The 21,633-nt window shown below is 43.5% G+C and overlaps 1 protein-coding gene across 2 annotated transcripts in view; it reads left to right on the top strand.

Moving 5' to 3' along the window:
- The first annotated feature begins 589 nt into the window (after positions 1 to 589).
- The window catches only part of NR2C2 (nuclear receptor subfamily 2 group C member 2), a 42,781-nt gene continuing 21,737 nt past the window's right edge, over positions 590 to 21,633 (top strand). For both annotated transcript variants that reach the window (XM_056856008.1, XM_056855998.1), the window contains exons 1-4: positions 590 to 675; positions 18,748 to 18,858; positions 20,244 to 20,444; positions 21,043 to 21,145. In XM_056856008.1, coding sequence (XP_056711986.1) covers positions 616 to 675; positions 18,748 to 18,858; positions 20,244 to 20,444; positions 21,043 to 21,145 — 475 coding nt within the window. In that variant the 5' untranslated portion in view covers positions 590 to 615. The remainder of the gene's footprint in view (positions 676 to 18,747; positions 18,859 to 20,243; positions 20,445 to 21,042; positions 21,146 to 21,633) is intronic.

Genomic DNA, 21,633 nt, shown 5'->3' with positions numbered 1-21,633 from the left:
GCTTGACAATTCTATCTTTAATAGCTTTCCATCAATTTACCTGGAACAGACGTTAAGCTAATTGGCTGGTATTCTGAGGAGGAAAGGAAGGGTCAGACTGTCACTTTGCACCAGGCTTGCAGAAGCATTGAGAATCTCTGTCTGATTGAGAATCATGTCTGAGTGTTTCCCAGCCAGCACAAAGTGAGAGGCTAACACCCCCTACCTCTGTTCTTGCCAGTGGGTTCATGCATAGGATCTCACCAGTCTGGCACAAGCAAACAATCCTTACGACTTCTCTGCAATTAATGGTGAACTTGGAGTAAGAGTGTCTCCCATGTTTTTTATCCACAAATGTGGTTGCCAGAATTTCTAGTCCCAGTGGCATCTTTGTGATTTCATTTGTTAAACTCTGAAGCTGTTTTATTAAAGAAGTGATTAAAAAAATACTTTTACAGTTGTAGTGTAATAGACACCATTTTCTTACCAAAACTGCAGCACGGTGTTCTTTATAAATTCATAATGTGTATTTAATTGTTCTTGGTAGTAAAATGGCAAAATTTCTAATTTTTTTCTATGCCTAACAAAGGTTATTGGCATCCCTCCAACCAGGTTCTCTAAAGATCATCCTTCACCATGACAACCAGTATGGAGGTGCTGGCTCAGCAGATAGTGGAAACACAGCAGGTGGCTGAGGTGAGTGATGGATGATCTTATAGTAACTCACCCTTGGTTTTCTAAAAGGCAAATATCACTGTTGCTTACACCTGATCTGGTAGATGTTATTCATAATGTGCAGATTATGGCTCCACGAAAAAAAATTAGAAAGCTATTTTCAGCCCTAATGTCATATACCACAATTCATCTGTATGTGACAAAATACCATTTGGAAGAATGGGGGCGTGCCTTCCCCTACCCTCTAATTGCAGTTTGTCATACAGCAAGCTGCTAGGTGAGAAGGAGTGGGATTTAATTCTCCAGGTATGTCTCTCACCTTTCTTGGTCCTAGCGGCAGCCTACCTGTACAAGTGGCTGCATGTATGGAACAAGGCTTCTGACTCCCCCCCCCCCCATCTTCCCCATGTGCAGCTATTTCTTGTTATTGCATTGACAGCAGCTGTTAGGTCCCGGAACCCAAAATACACAAGCAGGCTTGTTTACTGTCAGCCTTGTGATATGAACTAGTCCATGGTTTTCAGAGTACAATAAGCTCATAACCTCCACTGACATATTTGAGGGTCATAGAGGAATGTTCTAAAATCTCGAATCCTGAATACTTGTGGACCTATGATTACACAGTAGCTCTTGAGAGGGCCTGTTTCTTGCTGCTGAATTAATGTAGCCCTAAGCAGAGTTACACCCTTTTGAGCCCATTAACTTCAGTCCATTTAGAAGGGTGTAAGTAACTCTATTTAGAAGTGATATGTACGTGCCACAGCTGCCAGTGATGAGTAGATGCACAGTGTCTCTCTAGGACATGTGCTGTTAAGTTCAACAGTTTAGGGTTGCCAGCTCTCGGTTGGAAAATACTTGGAGGTTTTGAGGTTGGAGCCTGGGGAGGGAGGGAAGGGACCTTAATGTGATATGATGCCATAGAGTCCACCTTACAAAGAGCCATTTTCTCCAAGAGAACTGATCCCTGTAACCTGGAGACCAGTTGTAATTCTGGGACATCTCCAGCAGCCACCTAGAGACTGGCAACCCTACAACAGGGTTCAATCTTGTACGACCTTCTTTTAATCTAAATATGGAATCAGTGATTAAGACTGGTATTTATTGCCTTTGGCTTCAAGTTGCTAATTCTTTTGTAATTTTAATATCATTTCATTATACTAGAGTTTTAGGGTTTTTTGTGTTCCTCAGGCCCCCTGGTCTCAGTTAGCCTACAGATTATTACAAATTGCTTTAAGATGGCCACTCAGTGACATCTTAATTCCTGAAGTACAGCCCAAATCTGTTAACAAGAGTTTGGAATGGTGTTGGTTTTGCTAAGAACACAATGTAAATTGCCAGAATTCGTAGTATTGCTGTGCTAAAGTCCAGATCTTTTGGAGAATATTTTTTTACATTTTCAGATATTTTATTATTTATTTATTTATTTATTATCCCACCCTTTCCGGACTGGAGTCCGGATCCCGTCCTTTCCAGACCAGAGTCCGGATCAGGGTGGCTTACAGCATTTAAAATATACAGTTAAATTGAATACCCTATGCAGATGTATAAGTTAACATTTAAAATCCTGACCAAATTTAAAATACAGGGTAGCACTCCCATGAGACTAATACCATTAATGAGGAAAACAATCAGGGAGTGGTTGAAGAAGGAGGGGAAAGGGAAGAGAAGGAGTAGGAAAAAGCAAGAGAAAGAAAGAAGGAGAGGAAAGAAGGGAAAGGATAAGAGGAAGGAGGCCAGCTAAAGTGGAACCGTTGCTGTCCTCAGCCATAGGCCCGGTGGAATATCTCAGGCTTACAGGACCTGCGGAACTGAACCAGGTCCTGCAGGGCCCAGGTCACATTTGAAAGAGAGTTTCAACAAGCCGGAGCCAGAGCCAAAATGGCTCTGGTCGAGGACAGCCAGACACTTTTTGGACCAGGGACCACCAGTAAGTTGTTGACAACTGAGCGTTAAGCTCTTTGGGGGGTATATTGAGAGAGACAGTCCCACAGATACAATGGACCCAGACCGTTTAGGGCTTTAAATCTAGACATATCTCTTAAGTCAGGTGCTTGCCACCTGAATTACTTGCCAAATATTCCTAAATGATATTGTGAATTGTGCTGTATGTAAGCCTCTGCAACCTGGCTTTTGCACAGTATTGGAAGTCAAAAGTTTTGTACAAAGTAGGAATGGCTAATTAAAACACACAATTTGTTAAGATTAGTTAACAGCCCATCAAAGATCTAGGAATATAATAAAGATAAAAATAAACATTTGGTCTCCAATGGCCTTCTAGTGAACAAATTTTATGTTTCTCCTGGCAGTTCTGTCTAAGAGATGTTTGGGTAGGTGATTGACAGTGCAATCCTGAGTAGAGTTAAGGCTGTAACTCTGTTCAAGATAATAGTGGTAATTTCTGTCTTGCAAAGAGTCATCAGAGTATGTTGTAATAGCGTAATCAAAATATTGTCCTGTTGCCTTTATATGTGTGTGATTTCCATTGCTGGTTTTATATTTCATACTTTTTAGTTTTTTTAAAAAAAAGCCTGCATGCTCAGTTTTTCTCTAATGATAGAAGACTGGGTATGGATGAACTTTTGGGGGCCTGTTATCTAACAGGCTTGTGGACATCCATTATAAATCAGATAATGGATCTGGAAGTGTATCTTTCAGTGGTGGCCAGGAGCCTTTTTTATCACCTCCATCTGGTGTTAAGACTGTAGTCATTTTTGGCTGATTCAGACTTAGTGACCATTCATCTTTGGATCTAATTCTGAATATGGTCCCCAATTGTGGATCAAAAATCCACACAATGGAGCCATGATACAGAGGGGGTGTTTTTCTACAAACCCAGTGAAACCTCCAGGTTTGCAGAAAAGTCCAAAAACTTAATAAAACTTTTTTTAAAAAAATCCAAAACCAAAGAAACATTGTCTGTATTTGCATAGATAACTTAAAGAAACAAAAAGATTCTGTGATGCAGCATTTGGTCTTGGCTGTCATTTATGTGTGGGGTTGCATAGCAACTCCGGAAAACATTGCTGGCTGGAAAGGGAGGAAGCAGGCACAGGTGGTGGTGTGGCTGGTTGGTGGGAAGCAGATGATGACACCTTGAGAGGAAGAGACAAAGCCAAGCAGGGAAGAAGGTGGCTAGTTGTGGTAGTGATGGTTTCCAGCCCCAGTCAAAGAAGGCAGGCAAATGCTGAGTGCCCAAGGGAGAAGGTGAATGGTGGCATTAGCTGCCACCACTGCAGGAAGTAACAGGAGAACAAACCTGGGCAAACAGGCAAGGAGGAAGTTGGCACCGTTGGCTGGGAGGAGGAATCAAGCAAGTGGAGGTGAATCGAAAGAACAGTGAATGGTGGCAGCACTTGGTAGTACTACTGCAACATGGGTGGGCAGATGAGCAGGTAGAGGAAGAGGGCTGAGACAGGTGGGGAAGGAAGGGAGGAGAAGGAAGCAGTAGTAAAGCAGTAGTCAGTTTTATGAACTACGCTGGAGCCAACAGGGGAATGGAATCTCCACTTTCCTGCAGGCTCATCGTGGATCCCTTCTTCATAAATTCAAGGCTAGATTGCTATAAAACAATTGCTATAAAACAATGTACATTTTTATAGCTAGATTGCTATAAAACAATGTTCATCTGGAGTGTAAATGCTTGATTACTGTTGAAAACTACATGGCGCAGAATGATTTATTTATGTGTATAGAACATTTGTATCACACCATTCCCGCCTGAAAAGGATCTCAGGGCCACTAATGAGAAATTAAAATTTCAAAATGGCTGTGTGTAAACTAAAACTAGTGCCAGCCCCAACTAACCACCTAAGGTATGATCACAAAGCATAAAAACATGCTTTGCCAAATGAGACGTAGATATAACATCAGATCAAAAAATATGTAGTATCCATTGATGGAACTCATACCCCCCCGAAAAACTATGTGAAACGGGACTGACTTGACTTGCCTCCTTAAAAAAAAAAAAAAAAGAGCAGCCAAGCAATCCTCCCCGGAGAGGGAGTGCCATAAACTTTGGATTACCACATGAAAAGTTTCTGTTCTTGGTAGCCACCATTCTAGTCTCTAACAGAGTTAGATGAAAATTTCAGCGCATTAGTAGGTTTATATGACAGTGGGCAGGTGGTCCTCGATACCTGACTGCTTAGGACATTGTAACAGAGTGGTTGAATTAGACCTCTTGATTAATCCTTCTGTGCGTCCAGTCAGTTTCATGAGGTCACAAAGGAATTTCAGGTTTAGGTTTACCATTTCCGACTTTTAGCAATAAGTAGACATGAAATCCAACTGAATAAATAAACGAGACACTGATTTTCAGTAACATGGCCTTTAAATGAGTACAGGCTATTTCAAATACATCTTAATACTACCAAGCACAATGATTATGTTGCCTCCATGGATAAACCTCTGTATTAGTACAGCTACTTTATTTCACAATGTTAAACATGTGTACTTGGTATTGGCCCAATGAATTCAACCGTGTGTTCCTTTAAGTAAACCTGTGTAGGATGGGGATAGTAAAATGGGGTTGTCCTTTCTATGCCACCTGGCCACATTGTTCATTTACATTTTATTTGTTCCAGCTCCATTATATATAGGTATTGTAACCCCTACATTATTCTGCAATTGCTACCGTTTAACCAATAATAAAAAAAAACCAGTTTTCTATTTTTACATTTGGATATTCTGCCCCAATGAATGATTGGTGTAGTGGTTAAGAGCGGTGGACTCTAATCTAGAGAACCGGGTTCGATTCCCCACTCCTCCACATGAAGCCTGCTTGAGCCAGTCACAATTCTCCCAGAACTCTCTCAGCCCACACAGAGGCAAACAATGGCAAACCACCACCAAGTTTTCCAGTTTAATTTTGGCTGTTCTAGTGTAAAACCTAATTCAGCATAAATATCCATATAGAGTGTATATTCAGATTAGTACAATGTACAAATTTACATATGTTATATTCAGTTAGTTTTCACTGGGAGAGCAGATGCTGACATTTTAAAATGCCCATATAAAGTGGAACAATTTAACTGATCTTAAATTACATTGTGTCCTCTTTATTGCTAGGTAATCTTTCGAATTGGCCAAATGACCCACCCACATCCCTAATGCCAGGTACAGATTGGAGTTTCTAAACATGCTAAATGGGGAAAGAAAAGAGCAAGACAAATAATCTATGCTGATATCAGAAAGAACCCAGTAGGTCTGATGGTTTTCCTTACTAAAACTCCAACAGGGATGTACATGTGGGGGCTGCCTGCCTTTATAAAGATTGTAGGTTCACAGAGAATATCATAGGAGCAGGAGTCCACACATTTTGGCTTCTCTTAGTAGCCAATCATTGTTTTTAGTTGCTGCTGCCCTGCGTCTTCTGGCTTGCACAGAGAACTCAGGGCTGGTGTGTGTTTGGTTTCTCACCATGTTAGGCTTTCAAAAAGACAGAAGCTGTGAGAGAAGAGACTTTGATTCTTCAAGGCCCACTTTGATTGAGAATGAACATGCTCCAAGTTCTCTGTGTGCTAGAACAGTGATTCTTAACCAGTGGGACACAGAAGTAGTCTAAGTGGAACACAGTGTTTTCATAACAATTACTAAGAATTCACTCTCTCTCAGTCCCCATGTCCACTTGCTATCTCCTGCTGAACCTACCCGCTGCAGATTATCCATCTGTGACCTTTTGGCATGCTAGTAAAAATAACAGAATGCCTGTAAACATATAAACATTGTTCTTGAAAAAAGTGGGCTTTTTGTTTCCATCATAGTGTGACCCCGGTTCTTTGCTTAGAATGATTGGTGGGACATAAGATACAAAAGGTTGAGAGAACCACTGTGCTAGAGCACGTGGGAGGCACCATGTCTGCGGCAAACCCATAAACAGATTCCAGCTGACGGCAAATCCACGAAAGCAGTTTTATTGGTTAGGATCGACAGGTTTCAGAAGCCATATTCAAAAGGACACTAGTAAGGGGTACAGGCAAGGTACACAGCATATATGGAAGAGCAAAAGGAGATAACTGGTAACCCAGGCAACCCCCCTCCCAGAGGCAGGAAGGAGTACTTGGCGATTCCCACAGTATGGGAATCTATGAAGACTAAACACGGGGCATAGACTGGCCTTGGACAGAATAGCACAACAGCACCTGGAAGCAGTACAATCAGACTACCGCATACCATCCCATGGCCTGCTCCTGACATCACCACAGAGTTTTCTGAAATGTGCAGATATTGTTTTATTAATAGACAGAAATCATCTTCTAGAATGTGGTAAAAGTGATACAAAAGTTCACAAATAAATTAAGGTCATTTATGCATGGGAGATTTACCTGAGGTTCATCGCTCGCTGGACCCACACTTTCCTGTTGGGAATCTATGCACCAGCAGTCTCCATACTCAACCCCGCCCCTTTAAATGCTGCTTTGTAATTAGCTTACTTGTAGTGCTTACTGTGAGAGAAAATTTCCACCCCAACCTGATTGCCACATAAAAAAGCATTTTAAGAACAACAACAACAATAAAGGAACAATCTGAAAGGGGGGGAGAAATCCAAGCCCCGGTTTTAAAAAGCCTTTCTTCTGCTCAGAAAGAGCTCCAAGGAAGAAGGAAATATTTCAGTCCCTGCCTCTTTACATGCTGCTTTGTAATTGGCTATGAGCAAAATCCAGCTTGCGTGCCCCGCAGTTTGCCTTATACATGGGGATTTCGTCCGGGCTTTGCTCAGGGAAGATGGAAGAGTTGGGTTAGCAGAGGAATGAGAAGACCCGGACATTACGAGGGCTGGCAGCAAGGTCATCTCTAATGGACGGAAAATACATGCATAACTCCAAGGAACAACCGATTCAGACTGGGGGCGAAAGTACCCATGCATAAATGACCAAACAAACCCAACATGAGGATTTTCTTGCTTGAGTGGTCAGCAGCAGCAACTTGACAACCAACTTTGTGGGCCCCTATTTGTGTCCTTCCCCTTTCAGACAGTACCTTCGCCAGCTGCCAGCAATGTGATTCAATAAGAGGAGGGCAAATAGACAGCGTGACAAAAATTAGCATGACCATTACGTATAGAGAAATTAACAAATTTAGCTTAATTGTGTCAGCATTATAATTTTGTTTTGGGCGTGGAGGTTCACAATGTACACAGTATCCAACTCCCAAATTCCATTCAGCGCACATGTATCTCACAAAATACCATTTTTATGTTAAAAATGTGAACTGCTTTTCTGATCCAAAAGTTGTGCATAAACTTGGAGAATGGGAACGTGCTGTAAATAAAGTTTTACCATAAAATACACCAAGATGGTTGTTCTTTTTTAAGTTGAATCAACATACTCTTGGGTTTTTTGCACCTCCTTTCATAAGTCTCTACAGTTCTTGAAATATTAGACCTATATGTAAATTTATGAGATTTGTAGTTATCTATTTGTTGTTGATGCTCCTCCAGAGAATTAAAATGGTGGCTTGCAGCATTCTGACACATACCATGAAATTAACATATTTATCATGATGTATAATAAAACTGATTGCATATGTAGTATTTGAAGTGTGCACCAGAATTTAGTGAGGCCTCTGTTTCTTTAACTGTATTAGCTTAATGAGCTGTAAAGATAAAAGATGTTCCGTAGGGAATTAAGTAGAATCCTTGTTTTCACTTCACTGGTTGAAAATTATTCACGAGCGAGATAAATTCTTTCCTTATGCATTTTGCTACTTTGTGGTTTATTGAATGGTACAGGGAAGGCAAAGAGGGGGGAAAGCTCCGTAACCTGGACACATCTCCCCCAGTGAAATTAATCGTATTATTAGACAAACTGCTTCAGCAGCTGGCAAAACAGCAGGAACACGTCGATTCTGCTTCCTTGGTTACAGGGAGTGATAGTGTACTTGACCTTCAGAGGAGCAGGGTCACAGAGAGGGCATTTTAAACAATTCTGTCTGGTTTTTGTGATTGGAATTTTTTATAAGTGGAATCTGGAGACATATGTTTGGGAATAGACTAAAACTAGCCTATTCATTTCTTCTGGACTGTTTTGGCTAAAGATCTTTGCTGAGGAAAAATGTAACTAAAGCTGCAGAAGGATTTTGACACTGTAAGTACCAGAGTCTATACAGTATCATGCTGGGGCTCCAGAAAGCGAGTGATTAAAAGGTTATTGAAGAAGGGAATTTTAATTTTTGCTTGAATTATACAGAAATCCCCTTTGCTTATGGATCATTTTAATGTTTTATTTATAAATATTTTCATTTCTCAGCAGTTTTAAATTGAGAATCAGTGATATTAATATTGCAACCAATTAAAAAGATTTAAGAGGCCCCTTATTACAGACTGGGTTTTTGTTTACAGTTTTAATTATTATAATTAGCAGGTCTTGATTTCTTTAAATCTGCTTAAAGGTTTATCATAATGGACCATATCTGTTAATACACATTTTTTTTGTTCATAGCTTTTAGCAGTTTCTGTTGTTGCATTTTCATATAGTCTGATAAACTATAATATGTTGTATTTTGCATTGGAAATATGAAGGTAATTACAGGTTATCCTTGTATTGCTTAAAGACAAATCTGATTTAGCAAGCAAATTGTCTACTTACCAAGTGGCAAATGCTGTGGTCTGACCTTTTTCTAAGCTGCATGGAGTCAAGACATAAAGAGAAGCAGTTTGGTAATGATGATGAAATTTATAGGACTCACAGTAGTAAGACTGTTAGAATGTATAGGGTGGCTTAAATGTTAGAATTAAATATTTTAAAATACTGTCATTTTAACAAGGTAAGATGCTTGTTATATAATACAGTACTTTTTGACATTAGTTGTATTATATATTAATATTCACAAAGCAAACAAATTTGGATAAAAATCTGTCCATTGTGCTTTTGAATTTTCCATTCTACCTTATCTTTGGCTGGGAAACATTAGCATCCCACTGAAAGTCTGCTGCTATATATGTTACTTATTTATGCAGCCAACTCTGTTCTGTCTAATTTAAAGTTGTGCAAGTTGTATAGCTCCAAGGTCCATGCTGATTTTAAGTATTTCCAGGTAAAGTATGTTCTGTTTAAGAATATCCAATTAACACATTTTTGTGTACATTGTATATATGGTAGGAGTGTCATGGCTAAAGAACATCTTGTACTTTTTCTGTTATGTTCTGCATGCATTTATCACGGAGAGACTGCAATTGACATTTCTCGCAGTATTTCTAGAAATTATAATTAGTTGTGTTCTAAGTCAAGAAGAATTAAAAACTAGCAAACATTACTTACAGTGTTAATATTCAAAGATCCTTCCCTTGGACACTGATGACTGCTTCTTTACATGAGCCATGTATTTAACTTCTTGTAATGCTAATTTGCAATACAAGCGTTAATATTAATTCTCATTGACTGGTTAATATGGTATGAATTCTTGAATTGTAGCCTAAATGTGAACAATTTGTGACAAGCCTGCAAAATCATGAAACTCAAGAATCGTGACTTTAACTTGTTTTCTAATTTCTTCACCTGGGAAAATATTTCCATTATGAACTTTTATTTGTAAACTTTTATTCAGCTACCATGAGGACCAGTATTTTGTATACATATTCAGCATATGTCATGTGGGTATCATTTGATCAACTTAGGAAAAAGGCATTAGGAAACTACAAAGATAATTGGAAAATGGATACTGGGCCATATCCTACCACTCCTTGTCCAAAAGGTGGTATTTTCCTGTGTTCCTCTGTATTACGGTGGTCCTTTCTGATCGCTTCAGTTGTTGAGTTTCAGGATCCACATGGAGGAACAGCTGTGTGGGTTAGGGGCGCTGGGGTGAAGAGGGCCAAGGAATTGAAATTGCTCCGCCTTTCTGTTCTGTTTTCACAGCTTTGCTAAGGGAAGGGATAATTTCATCCCTTTGTCTTTACTCTAGACTGCCAACGCACAGACTGCTGGACATCTGCTCTTTCTTCAGGGTACTGAAGAAAACAGAGGCCTGAGATCTATTGTTGGCCTTGAGTTCTTAAAGAAGTACCTCACATGCAAGTAACTGTAGATGGAGTACCTGATGTCCATAGCAGAGGCACTCCAACCAAATAACTTTCTAGTATCTGTAGCCATGAGGCCACCTTCTAGTTACTCCAGTTCAGTTTCTCCTATTTGCCTACCTAGACAAGCATTATAAGCTTCCCAATTCAGCCTTGCTTTCATCTTGGGGTCTTCACCAAGATCATGGTTGACACCTTGGATTACAAGGAATTTATCTGCACCCTTATCTGAATTATATCCTTATCAAGGAGCCCTCAATCGAAGATAAAGGATGTTCATGTAATACTGCAGTGCCTGCATTGCCATAGTTTTGCAATCAACAAAGTGAACAATTCTCTCCAACTATTTCAGTGGCTACAGTGCTTGGAAGGGATTGTTGATACTGCTAGAGAATGTTTCTACCATAGGAGAGGAGGGAGATGTTGCAGAGGTTGGCACACCGGGTGGTGGGTTTTGATAATCAAAGCTCATATTCTTGGCATACCTCCAAAGTTCAGTAATTGTCCATGAAGAGACTGTGCTCTGAGCAAGATTCTTCAAGACCCTTTCCAATGGTTTCTTCTCCTGCCCCAAATGCTGTTTTAAATAAGCATCTTCTCTGCCTTGGACACTAGCAAAAATCCAAGTAAGCTTATGCTGGTAGACAGTGGATACTCTTCTGGCACTAGGAGTTTCCTTCCACATTCAGAACTGGACACATGACTGCACAGATGTAAACCTTGCAGTTTGAGAAACGCATTGGCAAAAACTGTATGCACAGGATTTGTGGTCCTTACTAGAGATGTCCCATAGCATCAGCTGCCTCTTGCTAAGGATATTCATTTTTTCCCTTTCTTTCTGTCTAGAGTTCCAGGGTCTCATTTTCTTGGTGAGAATAGACAGCATCATGGTGAAAGCCTACATTAACAGGCATGAATGTATTTGGTGTAAACCTCTTTATCTGGAAGTAGTGCTTCTGATAGAGTCAGCTGAGATTCAGCTTCTTTCTCTGTCAGTTGAGCACATCCTAGGAACTCTCAGCAATTTCTGTGGATTGGCTTGGCAGATAGAATCTAGAGCAGTGGTTCCCAACCTTTTTCGAGTCGCGACCCCCTTTTACAATTGCCAAGTAACCTGCGACCCCCACCACATTTGCATAAAGCCATAAAATGTCATTTTCAATAGGATAAAAAAACACATTAAAAATAGATTTTTCAGAATATAATTCCAACGTAATATTTAATTAACTAATTTCATTAAATAATTAATTAATATTTAATGTGATGGTTGTGCTTGCATCTGGGTAACCAGCTTCAAAATTCGTGGCTGAGTGTTTTGTCTCTAAGTGACGTTTGAGTTTTGAAGGTTTCATAGATTCAGCACTGAGAACAACATTGCAAAAAACACATTATGGCTTCTCTATGCCATTGCTGATCAAGGTGGAAAAGCCAAATTTTAGATAGTCTTCTGAATATTTATGTTTTTTCTCAAACTTTTCAGGCCGCCCAAAAGAAAGGCACACCAGAAGGCCAGAATAGCGACCACGCTGCAGTCGCCTTTTAGTCTCCCTCCCATTATCGCTTGTTTTGTTTTCTTCAACCTCCTGGCCTTGTTGTTTCTCCCCCCACCCTCCGGGAAGGGGAGGCAAAGCAAGGTCGCTGCCGCAGGAGATCCTAAGAACATAAGAAAAGGCCCGGCTGGATCAGACCAAGGCCCATTGAGTCCAGCCTGTTCACACAGGGGCCAAACCAGGTGCCTCTAGGAAGCCCCCCAAACAAGACTCTATCCTCCCAGGAGCCGGGAAAGGAAAGGAGGAGGAGGAAGAAGAAGGGGGGGAGAAGAGAAGTCGTCTCCCATCCCTGCCTCCTCCCTCCTGCGATCCCAGCGGCAGGAAGGGAAGGGGCAGACTGGGGAAGGAAGAGGAGGGCTGGGAAGGAACTGCCTGCTTGGCTGTGTGGAGGAGGAGGGGCCGCTGCCAGGCTGCTGAGGCTGAGCTGAGCGGCGGTGGAGGCGCTGGGGCCTTGGACCCGGGGAAGGAGAGGCGGCGGAGGAGGAAGGGAGCCGGGAGGCAAGCGGGAGGCTGGCGCCCCCCCTCGCCCTCAGGAGGTCACGCCCAGCTGCTGGAAGGCAGGCAGGAAGGAAAAAGCGACCAGCGACAACCCCCCAGAAAACACTTCCCGACCCCCTTGGGGGTCGCGACCCACAGGTTGGGAACCACTGAATTCTAGAGCAAGAAGCATGGTGCCCAAAGATATAGTTATTCCAAAGGATCACAACCAGGTTTGGCGTCATCCTAATAAACATATTTACCTTTCCTGACAACTGCTGTGTACAGAGGTTTTTCTCCAGATTCCACTATAGAGTGAGCTGAATTAAATCAAGATGACAGGCATCCCTGTCCTAAGACCCTAGCACCTCACTGACTCCTGCTCAGTGCTGCTAGTCAGTAATCTATGCTCACCCAGCAGAGGAGAGAAATGTAAAGAAATATCCAAAGTGCAGAGTGTAAAACAGTTCACCACAATCCATAGAAGCCATACCAACACCCATCAATCATGGAGCAACATGCTAATCACGTACCCATGGTAGGCAAAGTTGGAGACAGACAGCTAGTCATGCTGATGTGACGATGTCCCAGTGGAATATGTCCTCTGACAGCCACATGTAGAACACAACAAGAGAGAAGGGAGAAAGGGAACACAAGCACACGTCATTGGAAGGAGGATCCTCAATGAAGGAGGATCCTCCATGAGTGGAAGGAGCCCTGGAACAAACACATACCAAGGAGCCTTACAGACATACAGTAGGTTTAAATCCCTTCCTGCAACAATGTTCCCTTTCGCAAGGCAGACACACAGAGAAGGAGACAGAGCCATTCCACTTCCACCCCCTATACCTGCATAGCTCAATTGGTAGAGGCAGCCCTGACAGCAGGGCCAGCATCAGGATATCAGGAGGTGGGGCAGCTGCTAGGGCAGGCCCAGGGTTTCAGGCATGAATGGGTGTTCTGGTGGTGGACAGAGCAGGAGAGGGGACTCCTGGGCATTCTATGTCCAGGGCCGACTAAAATCTGGAACCAGCCCTTCCTGACAGAATGCCAACAACCTCTCCCACATAAGGGGAGCAACAACAGGGGAAGACACTATTGAAGGATGCTGAATGCCCTATGCTATGTTCCTATGTGCCTATTTGGATGAATGGTTAGAATGTATGGATTCTAGTTCAGCTTCCTTCCGCTGATGTTGCAGGCCAAAAAAGTGAGCTTTGCTTTCTTGCCGGCAACTAAAGCAACAACAGGAGGAAGATAAAGCTGCATAATTGTAGAAAGTGCATCTGTCAACTCCCACCACCGCCCCATAAAGTGCATGCACATGGTAAACAGGAGGTATGGGTTTGGATCCCATTAAGGGGAACGCTGGCAAGAAAGCAAAGTTCACCTTTAGGCCATTAACATCAGAAAGGTGAGGGTGGACTAGAATCTATATCTCATATATTCTGCCCTCTCATCCAATGGGGCACATAGGAACAGAACACAGAACAAGGCACTAGGCATCCCCCCAATAGCCTAACTGTTGGAACCTACCATATAGACTAAGGCAGGGGAGATAACAGAAAAAGATATCGTTCACTGGAGATACAGTATATCCAGTGTCCTTGGTTCAAGCCCTGAATGCATCTAGAAAGCCCAGGGGCAGCTGAGATTTTGCCTATCAAACACAAACTCAGGAGATGGACCATTTGCTGATTGCCACACACATCAGTGGCACACACACAGACACACCCTGCTGCATTTGGCAGGTATATGTAATACGGGGTTGTATTACATATGAGTAAATACAGTAATATCATATTGACAATAACATCTGTTCACTGTTATTAATTTTATGAAGCAACTCTTAAAAAAGAAACATTTCCATCCCATTCCTTTGAGGGGTTGGAATCAGTATTAGAATGTGTACCTTCAAGTTTAAGACCTACCATCTGCTTGTACAACCCTTGCCTCTTCTGGCTACTGAAAGTTGCTAGAAGGGGCTGGTGGGTTGGGTCTGGGAGACAGCAAAGGCTTCCTTGAGAGGGGGTGGTTGCCACTGCCTTGAATTGGGCAGGGGTGCATCAACTCATAAAGAAATCTACTGTGGATCCAGGAGAGTTGAATAACTACCATCCAGTCTCAAATGTACCAATCTTGTGCAAGGTGAGTGAACAAATATTGGGTAGGCAACTTCAGCCCTTTCTGAAAGAAGCAGATTGTTTGGGTCATTCCAATCCAGTTTTACGTCTGGTTATGGGACTGAAACAGCCTGGGTTGCCCTGGGTGGATGACCTGTCCCCGATAATGGACAGGGGAGTGCAACTGTATTGATTCTGCTGGACCTCTTGGCGGTTTCTGATACCATTTATCATGGTATCCTTCTGGACCACCCTTCGGGGTTTAGACTGGGAGGAACCATTTTGCAGTGACTTCAGTCCCATCTCAAAGGTAGGATTCAGAGTGTTGTTCTTCTTGAGCCCTTGATTCAGAGGACTGCTTCTTGAGCCCTTGGCCTCTGGTTTATGGGCTCCTGCAAGGTTCTCTTTTGTCCCCCATGCTTTTTAACATCTATATAAAGCTGCTGGGAGAGGTCATCAGAGATTTAGGCTGAGCTGCCACCAATATGCGGATGACACTCAGCTCTATCTTACACTTCCAGTAGATCCCAGGAAGGTTGTGGAAACCATGAACAGGTTCCTGGAAGGATGGATGAGGGCTAACAAGCTGAAATTTAATCCTGACAAAACAGAGGTACTGTGGAGGTCTGAACCAGGGATTGGAGTGCCTTTTGTTGTGGATGTGTTTGCACTCTCCCTAAAGGAGCAGATTTGTAGCTTGAGAATGCTGCTGGACCTGGGCCTCCTATTGGATAAACAGGTGGTAGTGGTGGCCAAGGGCACCATTCAACAGCTTTTGCTGTTGAATGGCCTCTTGTGTGTCCTGGTAACATACAGATTAGATTACTGCAATGCACTTAAAGACTATTCAGAAGCTAGATTTGGTATAGAATGCTGCAGCTAGAATGTTAACTGGAGTGGGTTGTAGGGACCATATCACTCCAGTCGAAGGAGGAGTAGTAGAAGGAGTTGGTTTTTATATGCCGACTTTCTCTACCACTTAAGGAAAAATAAAACCGTTTTACAATCATATTCTCTTCCCCTCCCCACAATAGACACCCTGTGAGGTAGGTGGCTGAGACAGCTGTAACTAGTTCAAGGTCACCCAGCTGTCTTCATGTGTAGGAGTGGGGAAACCAATCCGGTTCACCAGATTAGCGTCCGCTGCTCATGTGGAGGAATGGGGAATCAAACCCAGTTCTCCAGATTAGAGCCCACCGCTCCAAACCACTGCTCTTAACCACTACACTATGATGGCTCCATCTATGCTTGTTTCCAATTTGCTTCAGGACCCAGTTCAAAGTGCTGGTATTGATTTATCAGTTCCAGTATGGCTTAGAGCAGGGGTCCTCAACCCTTTTAAACGGGGCCAGTTCACTGTCCCTCAAACACTGTTGGGGGCCGCCGCCCCCCAACCAAAAGGGAAGGCAGCCAGGAGCCCAGGCAAAGAAAAGTTAACTTGCGGCAGGAGGACGTGCCGCCCCTCCCCCAGGTGCCTCTCCATAGCCGACACTCCCCCCTTCGCTGGGCTGAGAGATCCCCCCGCCGCCGCCACACGCCCTCCTTTCCCGCCTCCTGGAGCGGGAGGCGGGCTGGGCTGGCCCCCTGCTTGGCAAAGAGCACCTGAGGGGAAGGGGGAAGGGCACGGGAGGAGGCCAGCGGGAGACGGGGGTCTCTCAGCCCTCCCCAGAGGCTCTGCCACCCAAGCCCCCCGCGCGGGGGGCCTGGCGCTCGCTCACCCGCTCGGCTTGCAGGCAGACGGGGATGTTCTTCCAGCCCGGCATGGATCCTTCAGGGCTGCGGCGGCGGCAGGAGGAGCAGTGGCGGGGAGGGGCACATTGCAGTCCAAGGCGGCGCCTCCCGTCCCCCGAGCCTGGGGAAAGGAAGGTGGCGGCGGCTCCTGGGTCGGCGCAGGTGTCGCCACTCCGCTGCTGCCACCAACGCTTTATATGGCGAACGGCCGCCTTAGTTTGGGGAAGGGACGGGTGCGGCGGCGGCTCCAGAGGGAGGAGGGGGCCGGGTTCAGGACCCTGATGGGCTGGATCCAGCCCGCGGGCCGTAGTTTGAGGACCCCTGGCTTAGAGCTATCATACCTTAAGGACAGCCTACTCTCATCTACCTGACCACTTCAGTTATCTTTGGAGACCCTGCTTCAGGTGCCTCTGCCATCTGAGGCTAGATATGTGGGAGCCTGACAAAGGGCCTTCTCGATTGTGGCCCTAAAACTTTGGAAGTCCCTCCCTAGGGGGATTCATCTGTCTTCCCCTATCATTTTCCACCAGTGGATGAAGACTTTTTTTGGTTTGGTGTTCTATCATTAACTCTTATTAGTCCTCTTCCCTGTTGGTGTATTTATGTTTTTATATATATTATCTGTTTTAAATAATTTATATATATTTGTATTTGGGGACTCTGTATTGGGTGAAAAGGCAGCATATAATTTTTTTAAAAAGTACACTATTTCCAGTGTTACTACTTCTTTTGTTTCCCCATACTCTATTATCATGTGTCTTGTCCAGACCTGCCCTACCCCTACTGCATAAAAGTATATAATCTCAACCAGAAACTTGGGCTGGTAGTAATTACTAGGCAGATCAGTTTTCTGTATAATATAATGTACAAAGTGAATGTTCCTTGATTGATTGGCAAAGTCAAAAATATTACAATACAGATTCAACTACAGAGATCAGGTAGACTAGGCATAAAATTGGGCAGTCACCCATATGCATCAGTGGAAGACTCCTGGAGTGATTTGCCATTCCTGGCTTTAAGCCATTATAGAAGGAAATGAACTATTGGCCTGTACAATTACTGCAAAAACATTTTCCCACACATTTTCTCTTTTCTCTTTACAAAGAGAAGCAAAATCTTCAGTTTTGAGAGACTCTGTTTTTGCATTAAAATCAGATTTTGTCTTAAACCTGGTTATTTTTAAAAGAGAAAGTTATTGTTCTTGAAACTTTAAAAAAACAAAAACTAATTTAAAATCTGGGGGGGAACCTGCTCCACTATCAGGAAATATAAAGAATGGATGGTCAATTGTCCCCATGGAATTGAGGCCTGCCCTGTTTTCTCTGCTATGCTCCAGAATAGGATTGCCAGGTCCCTCTTCGCCGTCGGCAGGAAGTTTTTGGGGCAGAGCCTGAGGAGGGCGGGCCTTGGGGAGGGGAGGGACTTCAATGCCATAGAGTCCAATTGCCAAAGCAGCCATTTTCTCCTGGTGAATTGATCTTGATCGGCTGGAGATCAGTTTGTAATAGCAGGAGATCTCCAGCTAGTACCTGTAGGTTGGCAACCCTACTCCAGAATAATCAGGAAGATAAAGGCAGAGAAAGCAGAGGTTATGTACCGCATATACTCGCGTATAAGCTGAGTTTTTCAGCCCAAAAAAGGGGCTGAAAAAGCCGGCCTCGGCTTATACGCGGGTCAATACAGTAGAGGAGGGAGGGGGGAACTTACCGCCACCACCATCGCCGCCGGGCCCGCGCGGCTTCCCCCGGCCAGGAGCGCCCTGATATTTCATACTGATATTTCAAAATAACTGTTAGTGCGGAATAAGCAATAGACGGAAAGTACCCCAAGCCAAAGAATTTGATATTGCTTCAAAGGCATGCATTTGGCAAATGACAAAACAAATGGCAAGGTGAGTCAGCAGCGAACCAAAAAAAATAAATCATTATTGGATCCCAAAAACAGGAAGAGCGATTTTTAAAATCTCTGAAAACCTCAACTACTCCTAGTAACCTCATAAACACTGCTGAAACTGCAGCGGGAAAGGAGAGAAGATAGTAGCAAAGAGGTGGCGGCAGTCAGGGATGGGAATTCCAGGCCCACAAAAGTTCCTCCATAGGACCTGCTTGTTGTTTTTCTAATGCTGAACATGTGAGAGTAAAGCATATTCACTGTGTTTACGTGCAAGAATTCACATTTTTTACATGATTCAATATAGGTGCAAACAGTACAGACAACATTATCTGAATCTCCAGTGATGACCAGCCCCTCCCAACGTATCCAGATCATCTCCACAGACTCCTCTGTAGCTTCACCACAGCGTATTCAGGTATAAGGTTTGTTTCCATAAATGTAGGTTACACTTGGGGTTTCTCTCTGCCTGCTAAATCTGTTCTTTCAGATTGCTCTACAATAATAAAACACGTCTATTTATATAGGATTAAAGTAAACATAAGGAAGAAAATTTGTTTGATTGTGTGGTAGTTATTCGAGACCACAGAATGAGGAACAGTGTACAGAACTTAATTTTACTGAATAATTGCCCATTTTGTTTCATTATTGCAATTGTATTTTTGTTGAAATCCAGTCACAGAGATCTCTCTTGCTAGTGCGTGCACCGGGTGGGAGATGCATATGTTGAGAAGATTTCCTGTTGATTTACATTCTGAATAGTCACATACCGTATATACTCGTGTATAAGCCGAGTTTTTCAGCCCCCAAAAAAGGCTGAAAAATCCCAACTCGGCTTATACACGGGTCAATACGGTAATTGGGTGGTTTCTCCTTCGGAGCCGCCTGAATCGCGCTCCCGCTGGCCAGCTGATTCCCCCACACCCACCCCCAGCACGCTCCCCCGGGCCAGCTGATTCCCCACCACCACCCCCAGCGCGCTCCAGCCGACCAGCTGATTCCCCCCACCCCCCCAGCGTGCTCCAGCTGATTCCCCACCCCCCACCCCACCCCCCAGCGCGCTCCAGCCGACCAGCTGGTTCCCCCCCAGCACGCTCCCCCCCACCCCCCCAGCGCGCTCCCCCCGGCCAGCTGATTCCCCCCAGCCCACCCGCACCGTGCTGCGCCTTCTGCTGTGTGGCGACAGCGGCAGTTTCTCCCCCCCCCCACCCCTCCCACCTCACCAGGGCTGGTCCTCCCGCTCTGCAGCTGATCCGCGGGCCTCCAGCGGGCCTTCTCTGGGCCTCTTCCTCCTGCTCTAAAATGGCGGCCGCCATTTTAGAGCGCCGATTCGCCGCCTCTCCCGGTGAGTAGGGGGTTCAGGGGCTCTTCCCCCTCCCCCCCTTGGATGGCACTGGGGTCGGGGTGGGTCGGGAGGGCCCGGGAGGCCGGTGGGAGGGCGACCTGGGGCAGGGGCGAAATCATCCCTGCGCTCTAAAATGGCAGCCGCCATTTTAGAGCGCAGCATTACCAGTAAAGGGAATTTCTTATTGACCCTCGGCTTATACGCGGGTCAATAAGAAATTCCCTTTTCTGGCTTATACTCGGATCGGCTTACACCCGAGTATATACGGTACATACTCAAAGCACTTCAAGATAAAAGCTTTCCAGTTTTGCTAGTAAAATACCCATTTGTGACAGGAGTTGCATACATAACCTAACAATGGAGAAAGAACAGCGTAACTTATAAAGTGATGGAATCTATTTCCTAAGCCAGAAGGGACTCATTAACTCTGATATATCATATTTCCATTTTTGTTATAGATTGTCACAGATCAGCAAACAGGGCAGAAAATCCAAATAGTGACAGCAGTGGACTCATCCGTGTCCCCAAAGCAACAGTTTATATTGGCTAGTCCAGATGGAACAGGAACAGGGAAAGTGATCCTGGCTGCACCTGAGGCCTCTAATGCCAAGCAACTTATTTTTACCACAACAGATAACATCGTACCAGGAAGAATACAGGTGAATAACAGCCTTCAAAAGGAGGATGTGCCTCACAACTCCCTCAAGCAGAATTGTATAGTAACATTAAACTAAAGATACATAGTTTTATCAAAACAAAATGTTTTGTTTCAAGAGATGATTTAGAAAAAAAGTGTTAAGATCTACCAATGAAACAAAAGGGGTCATGTTTGCCAGTAGTGTTAAATAATTATGCAAAATAAATTCAAATTTTAAGAGAATGATTTTGACATTTAATCGTGTCTTAGATGGAGAAATGTGTTTTTCTTCTTGGAATGTTTTGTCATGAATAGGCAGATTCCACTGAACTGTTACAACAGATATTGTTACACCCTTTTGACGGATTTCTTGTCCTACCAAAAAAATATTGTTGCCACTGAGCTGTTATTCTCCAAGCATTTCTCCCTATATTCTAATTGGTTTCCTTAGTCCTTTTCATTTTTTTGCTAAATATGCTCTTCTACTCTATGCAACATTTGTATACCTTCTTTGCTGCTTCTGCTTTAAGACACTTTCCATTCCCACATGCATCATGCTCTGCTTTTTTCTTAATCTAATTTGAGATTCTAATGTTAAACATTCTAATATTTCATTTTAGATTGTGACAGACTCTGCCTCTGTGGAACGTTTGTTGGCTAAAACTGATGTTCAGCGACCACAAGTAGTTGAATATTGTGTTGTCTGTGGAGACAAAGCATCAGGTACATGATCGTAAGAGAATTATTTGGTGTGGTGTAAAAAGTGAACTGGAGCCATTTATACTATAAAAATATAATTTGAGAAGTACATATGTGAAATATAGGTTTTGACTGTAAGATGTTGTTAATTCTGTTAGCACTGCTCAGATATGTTGGGGACCCGGTGAAAAATGATCCTGCGTGAGGTTTGAATTACCTGACTATGATGGGGTGTGCCTGATAGAAGTAACAGCTTCAACAAAGGAAGAAAGCTGAAATTAATCTCTAGGAGAGCTGCTCTGCATTCTGATCTATGTGCTCAGAGGTTGCAGGATTACCATCCAAATAATCCTTGACTGTCCAAATGTCCAACCCTCAGAAAATGCCATATTTACCACTGAAGATTATTCTGGATATATTCTGCCCCAAACTTTGTATACCATATCACCTACAAAACCAAACAGAAAGTAACAACTGCAACAAAAACCAAAACCTAAAAGCAAAAAGTTCTA

The sequence above is a fragment of the Euleptes europaea genome, chromosome 1, assembly GCF_029931775.1.
Source record: "Euleptes europaea isolate rEulEur1 chromosome 1, rEulEur1.hap1, whole genome shotgun sequence".
Lineage (NCBI taxonomy): Eukaryota > Metazoa > Chordata > Lepidosauria > Squamata > Sphaerodactylidae > Euleptes > Euleptes europaea.
The sequence above is the reverse complement of the archived record's forward strand: the minus strand, read 5'-3'. Positions and strand labels throughout refer to the sequence as shown.